The sequence below is a fragment of the Budorcas taxicolor genome, chromosome 21 (genome assembly GCF_023091745.1).
Source record: "Budorcas taxicolor isolate Tak-1 chromosome 21, Takin1.1, whole genome shotgun sequence".
In the NCBI taxonomy this organism is placed as follows: domain Eukaryota; kingdom Metazoa; phylum Chordata; class Mammalia; order Artiodactyla; family Bovidae; genus Budorcas; species Budorcas taxicolor.
In genome coordinates this window covers 23014227-23021529 of record NC_068930.1, presented here as the reverse complement: position 1 = coordinate 23021529, position 7303 = coordinate 23014227, and the positions used below count along the sequence as shown (strand labels likewise).

Below are 7303 nucleotides of genomic sequence, written 5' to 3'. Positions count from 1 at the left end.
CAAGTATCTCCAGGCCTAGTGCCCTCCCCCACCCTCACCAGCAGTTATTCCCCTCCTCCTCCATCAAAGCCATGGTGCATCTTTATTCAAGGCTGCCTTTCACTGGGCCTCCTCTCTGCCCAGCCCTTCATATCATTGTCTCTGACCCTCATACTAACCCTGAGAGGGTTATTATTATTCCCAGTCTACACATCAGGAACCAGAACCTCAGTGAGGCTACAGCTCAGGACCTCCCAGCCCGGGAACCACTGAGCAGGTCCTGGCCTTCAGCCTCTGCCAGCCAGGTCCTGCCCTTCCTGCGGCTGCACCTCAGGCCAGGCTCCTGGGGCTTCCAAACAGCAGGGGAGCATCCGTCGTGATCACTGTTTTCCAGACTTATCCTTCCTTTAGAGGATAGGTGCTAACTCACATAAAGATAATTTTTATTAAAATCTACCCCTCCTTCTGTAGACTCCAGTGAGTCCTGGGTGTAGTTAGGCTGAACCACCAGCATTGCCAGCTCCCCCTTGGTCCCAGCTCTTCCTCCAGACAGAGGGTGTTGGATTGGGATCCCTCAAGCAGAATGAGTCCAGCCTCCACTGAGGACCCCTCGGGGGCAGAGCTAGAACTGGCTGGCAGGATGGAGTCTGCACCCCTTTCTCTCTGTCCTAGCCCTAAACTCTGGGAGATGGGAGGATGATGAAGAGGTGAGGATGCCCTTGAGCAAGGGTCGAATTCAGGACCCTAAACAAGGTCCCCACCAGTGTCCCCAGGCCACCTGGTAACAGAGACCAGTGATTCTACCAGGTGCCACAGCACACCCCCTGAATTCAGGATGCTGGGCCAGGCTAGCGTTTGCCTTTTACTCCCGTTTCTCAGCAAAGCCACTCAAACCTTCTTATCCCCCAGCAGGAAAAGCATGTGTTCTTTTCATACAGAGGAGAAATTGTGCCCCAAGTGAGTAAGTTTCTTGGCTGCGGAGCCTGGCCCAGACAGCAGCACACTGGACAGGAAGCGGGCGGCGTTCGTATCACTCCTGGGACCAGACTGGCTGGATCCTCACCTTCAGAGACAGTGATGCTGTCCTGATAGGGCTGGGCGCTGGGGAGCAGGGTGGTGGGACGCATGCCTGGAGACAGCAGGTGAAGGTGGAAAATCCTGTCCCTGAATAGAAGGTCTTTCTCCATCGGGTGGGGTTGGGGGCAGAGGAAGGCGGGGAGGAGGGGTGGCTACAGCGTGTGAGAGGGGCTGGCGCTCTTCCCAATCCCCTCACTCCTCTAGCTAACAGGTCTGAGTCACAGGTGCCCCAAGGGAGCTCAGCAGGCATGGCCACTGTAGACAGTCCTTTCAGACCACCCACCAGATTTCCCTTGTTTCCTTCAGGGTTAGGTGGCACAAAGGGATCACGTCCCTGTCTTCTAGTCCATTTTGCCAGAGCCTCGGGAACGTACAGGTCTTTCCAAAGACAGCCCTGGGCTGGAGGACACGTGGGATCCCCCTGGCTCAGCTGAGTTCTGGTTTCCTTCCCACCTTTTCCTCATTTGTTAAGAATCCACTGTGAATGGGTTTGGGGGACATGGGCAGAGAAGGGACAAGGAGGCCAGGGTGTTGGGGTGGCTGGTGGAGCAGAGGCGAAATGCAATCCAGATAAAGGCAAAACATTGAAGAAACTGGGGACATTTAACCTAGAAAGTCAAATATCCAGGGCTGAGACAGAAACATGAGGATGAAGTGAAGAGTGGGGACAGGTCACCATGTGGAAGCGACATGGGATTTGTACTGGGTGGATGCTTCAGTGGGGAAAGTCCTGTGTGTATAAACCAGGAACCCAACCCTCTGAGCAGTGCTTTCCAGGCAGGGACTCCTCTGTCCTTGGGCACATCCAGGCCAGGGTCCATTGCCCTGGTGAAAGGAGTCAGGTGGCAGGGGGGAGGTGGGCTAGGGCTCAGGGCTCAACCTGGTGTCCTGTGGTCCAGACACAGCCCTGAACATGTTCCCGTGGGCCAGCGTTTCTTCACAGGCACCATCAGCTGGGCTGAGAGGCACCTGCCCAGTGCAGCCTGCATTCTCAGTGCTAGCAAGCATCAGGCTGGGGTCACTGGCTTGTTCCTGGATCAGCCGCTTAGGCATTCAGAGTTGTGAGCCCTGGAGCAGAAGCCCTGACCACACTCATCACCCTTCCCTTCTCTAGGTTCACCGGCAGGCCCACCTGGTCATCATTATTTTTATTGGAGCCTCAATCTCACAAATTACATTTGTTAATGTAAGAAACAACAATATTGTCAAACAGGCAGAGTACAAATAAAATAGCTTGTGAAATTAATAAGCTCATAAGTAAATAGTGTTATCTTCTAAGGAGTCACATGGCTGGGGCCAGAAGAAGAAAATTCCATCTTTAGGTGGAGCAGGTATTTCTCTCCTTGGGGAGGTCAGGCTAACACATACTCACTGCACTCAGATGCTCACTGCACTCTAGAGGAGAGGGAGGAGGCCCAAAATGGCAGAGAAGAAAAATTATGTTGAAATGTTTCCTGTCTTGCCTTGAAATACAATTTTGATTTCATTCCTTCTTAAAATTTGCCTGCCATGCGCACCACCTCCTGGGAGCCCTCTCCACCCACCACACCTTCCCGTGGGTGAAGATCACATGGTTCATCCTGGTACAGGAGTGAGGGGCAGCAGGGCAGGGGATCCTTCCCCTCCCCTCCCTCACAGCTCTGCTAGCCTGGCCCCTCTGGCCCTGATGGCACCAGAATGCTGGGCTCTAAGGCTTTGTGGCTGAGAGCAGGAGAGGAAGAAGGCTTGTGGGGGCTTCCTGTCCTCCAGCTACTGTAAAGGGCTGCTGGTCTGAATTCATCCATGAAGAGGTCGGGGAGGCACGTACACACACACACTGAGCCTACATCCAGGCACCTTTAAAGAAAGCATCCCAGTGCTGGCAGAGGTTTCTAATAGCTAAGGATTTGGGGCTTTGGAGTGGGGCCAAACTGCTAGTTTCCTCCAACAGGCTGAAGCCCTAGCCTCAGCCTGAGGGGGCACGGGGAATCGCTGGGTGCGGTTCACAGAGGGGGGTCTTTTGGGTTAGCATGGAAGTCCAAGTTGACTAGGGTACTTCTGAACTCTAGGCACACTGAGGGCAGTCAGGACCTGTTGATTTTGTTTTGCTTTGTCTTTGTCCTTTATATTAAATTGGGGGGAAAAAAAAGAACATTATGATGTAGAACAGAGACAAGGCTTCTCTCTATGATTGCCAGCAAAGGCTGATAGGAACCAGAAGCTCCAGGGAATTTAACACACACACACAGACACACATATACTTTATATATGTACACACACATTATATAATGCATTATGTAGCTCACATTATGCCTGGGGCCCAGAGCACAAGGAAGCAACAGTAGAAACAACTGACTCACAGAAACACATGTGTGCACCACACACTCAAGCACTTCAGTTTCTTTAACTACAAAAGCAGCAGTTCTCCACCACCTCAGCACACCTGCCCAAAATTTTTGAAAAGAAATGTCCCTGACTAGAAAAGTGAAAAAAAAAAAAAAAAATCAAGGGAACAACAGCATTAAGGCTGCAGTGTCCATGCTCTTCTCCCTGCAGAGGCAGGACAAGCTGTTTTGATCACTGGGGCAGGAGGGCCACATCACTGCCCCTCACCAATACTGCAGTCAGGTGTCTTCAAGACCTTGTGGTTCTTCATCAACTCCTTTTTTGATTCCTCAGAGAAGGCATTCACCCCTTGCTTTCTCTAAGAGTCCTTCTGGGTGATGGGTGTTTAGTGACCCTGAAAAAATTCAAACAATCTCTTGGAAGGATGAGCACCGGATGAGACCTAAGGATCCAGGGTCTCTAAGATTTCCGCCACTGAAAATTGTTGACCTCCAGAGATTTGTTTCTTTTAAGTAAAAGGGAGATGTACCATTCATCCACTGTGAGAATGGGGGTCTAATACCTAACTAACTACCCCAATCACAAATCCACACACACCAACTAAGGCAGCCCTAGGGGGACAGACACTTTGGCAATGAGGCCACTCCAGACGCCCAGGGTGTGAATAGCTGCACAGAGGGCTGTGTGCAGTGGGGTCAGCACCTTAGGATGTGGGAGGGGTGGTGGGCAGAGAAGGAAGGAGTCTCAGGTCCTGATGGATCAGAAGAAGGAAGATGGGGAGAGGTGGTCAGGACACAAGAGATGGGAAAACCAAGGATGACCCAATAAAGGAAAAAAAGCAGAAAATGTAGAAAAGTTGAGAGCAGAAAGAGAAAAAGGCAAAACAGTGTGTGAGCAACCAAAGAAACCAGGAAGGAGACGGAGAAGGGGAGAAGGAAACAGGAAAGAGAGTGAGATGAAGGGCGAAGGATGTGAGGAGGGAGAGAGGGAGACAGGAAGAGGGCATCAGAACTCTGTAAGGACACCTCCTGTGAGCAGAGGGGATCAGGAGACCCTGGGCAGAGCCTTAGTCTCCACAGAGACCTGGCAGGCCCAGTACCCCAGTTCGGTCATGTAAACCAGCAGGTTGATGGTTGTCAGGATGGCCACAGCCAGGCGCTGGTCCCAGGCGCACATGTCGTAGGTGAGCTCGTCCCTGCAGTCCCCATCGCTAGACCGCTGAGGATGCCCGCCGAACTCCTTGTTGAACTGGTAGAGCAGCCAGAAGACCAGAGCACTGATATAGAGGAGGACGGAGAGCAGGCTGAGCACAAGCTGGAAGAGGGGGAAGGGCCCGGGCAGCCTGCATTTCCATTCGCCCAGGTTCAGCAGGATGGCCAGGGCTGCTGGGATGAAGCAGATGGAGTACACGGCCACACACCACTCCAGGGCTGGCTGGTGCAGATACAGGGAGGTGTTGCTGATGAAGGCGAAGATGATGCCGGCCATGAAGGTCTCCAGCACCTTCAGCAGGCCTGGCATGGTGAGCACATAGCAGGAGGTCTTGTAGATCTTACTGCGCTCCCACATTTTGACTACTTCCGTGGCATAAAACACAGACGCGATGCAGGAGAACGCAGTAGCAGCGATGGCCCGGTCCCGGTAAGGACCATAAGGCAGGAACTGGACATAGGTGATGGAGTAGATGATGGAGGCCGAGAGACAGAAGAGGGCAGAGTAGCAGGCGTAGGTGTTAGATAAGTACCAGAAGAAAGGAAACTCCGATGGGAGCCTACGTAACTCAACTGTGAGGATAATGAGGGTCACCGCACAACAGAAGCACCAGATGGACATAAACCAGTTACCTATGTACCCCCTGTGAATGCCCATGTCGGCCACCAGAGAGAAGGACATGCAGGTGGAAAAAATCTGTGGCAGGCGGAGGAACCGGCATGTCATGTCCAAGTCGGCCAGGTATAGAGTTGTTTCTAAGTTGGACATGGTGTCGTGAAGGTCAGGCAGGTCACAGTCACTGGGGTAGCAGGATCTTCCTGAGTAACCACTGTAAAAAGATCCAGTTCTGGAAGTTGATTAAGAGAGATTCAGCTAGAAAGGCTCAGGGACCTGTGACGGCAGAGGCTCAGGGTCTGTGGAGTTAGAACGAATGGCCCAGACGCTTGGGTAACAGCACAGCTGCTCCTGAATGGTTCTCCCCACCCATGGCTGTTGGCCTTGTCAGGATACTTGTCTTATCCCAAACCTCAGAGCTGGGTTGAGTCTGGCCTCAAACCATGAACATTGTGGATCTCTGACTGTGTGCCATTATCTATGGAGACACAGAGAAGGATGGTCCTTATCTGCAATCCAAACCCTTTGAGTCTCTCAAAATTGAAAACAAATTTTTGAAAAATTGTTGGGTAACAAAATTTGACCTGAACAGACATGAGACAATTCATGATATCTATTTAATCCACTTAGTGTGAAATTTCAAAAGTTCAGTTGCAGAAACACTAATGTCTGAAAATAGGGTGCGTTCACACCCCAGTGGGTTGTGATGTCATGTAGAGTAGATGTACCATAGAACCTGTCTGGAGCAGATCTGACTCCAAGGGTTTCAGAAAAGGAACTGTGGGTTTTACTGCTAACCCCATTTTACAGATGAGAAAACTAAGGCTGTGGAATCAAGTTCCTTTCCTAGGTGGCGTGACTAGGAAGTGGGAATCCAGGTAAAATGCCAAAACTGTGGGTGTGAACACTTTGGTCTAAAGCCCAGCATGTCAGCAGGGCCTGTGGGTGGGAGCCCAGGACCAAAGACCAGGGCTCTGGGACCCAGGACACATCTTCAGGGCCACAGCCTCCTTCCACAGCAACCTGAACATGTAGCCAGGACAATCTGAAGTATTGTCAGATACTTCAGACATACCCTGGCCTGTCCTCCCTGAAGCATCACTAGAAGGAGGGGCCATCTGAGGGGACACAGCCCCACCCTGAGGAGGGCAACTTCAGAGGTGAGCAGGGAGGAGCCATGGGGTGAGCGCAAGGCTGTGGGGACAAGATGACATGGGAGTAGGGATTGTTTTGAATCCCCTCCCCCCATTTTGCCTTCACATGTGATTCATCCCCCCTGGGGAGGAGAGGACTCGCCCGCCACAACCCAGCGTGACTCCAAAGTAGAACATCATTGAGGAACCACAGAATAAATTAACATAATTTTGGGCTCTGAAGCTCCAAAGTTGCCATCTATGTAGGAGTCTGGAAAGATCTAGAAGTAGTCCTACCTGTGAGGATTCTCCTGGCTTGGGAGACTGGTTAGCAGTTTCCAAGCTGGAAGAAGGGATTGGAAATGAACAAGGATGCTGTGTCTGATGCTGATGTGAGAGCCTTTCAGGGCATCCAGGGAGGGGGTGGGGATGGATGGATGATCAGCCCCCTTTTAAGGGCAGGAGCTGAAAGGGGAGTCCCCTGCAGGATCCCTGGGAGGGGACAACCCTGAGGATGCTCCTGGGACAGGGTGGTGTGGGGGGCAGAGTGGAGATGACTAGAGGGGATCCCAGGGTCCCGGTGGCCCTGAGGCAGCCCAGTAGGGGTCTTCAAACCCAGAAGGGATGCAGGCATGGAGCCAACCTTCCCATGGAGGAAGGGCCTGGACAGGAACAGAGACAGGAGAACAGGGGCCTGAAGGGGTTTCAGGGCTGTGACAGGGACATGTGGCCAGAGTGGCAGGGACCCTGAAGACCACGGAATTGCCCAAGTCACTGCCTAAGGCAGTCCCGCCCGCCAGGGCTGCAGTCCTGCTCACATGGGCTCCTCCAGTGTCCAGTGTGGGGGGAGTGAGGCCCCTCCCAGCCCGTCCCCTCCTCAGAGACAGCTGCCCTGTTTCCAAGGGACTATTTGCTGAGAGGCCCCCAGGGCGGAAGGGCCAGCACCCTTAGCCCCAGCCAGC

The 7303-nt window shown here is 52.6% G+C and overlaps 1 protein-coding gene across 1 annotated transcript; it reads right to left on the bottom strand.

Annotated features, from left to right (window-relative positions):
• Window positions 1-4425: 4425 nt before the first annotated feature.
• Window positions 4426-5361, bottom strand: LOC128066598 (myeloid-associated differentiation marker-like). The gene has a single exon (XM_052659650.1). It carries the CDS (start codon window positions 5359-5361, stop codon window positions 4426-4428), a length of 936 nt encoding a protein of 311 aa, XP_052515610.1.
• Between the last annotated feature and the right edge of the window lie 1942 nt (window positions 5362-7303).

What these genes read in the sequence shown, in the direction of transcription:
- LOC128066598 (XM_052659650.1), bottom strand. Translation starts at nt 5,361, where the DNA reads ATGTCCAACTTAGAAACAACTCTATACCTGGCCGACTTGGACATGACA.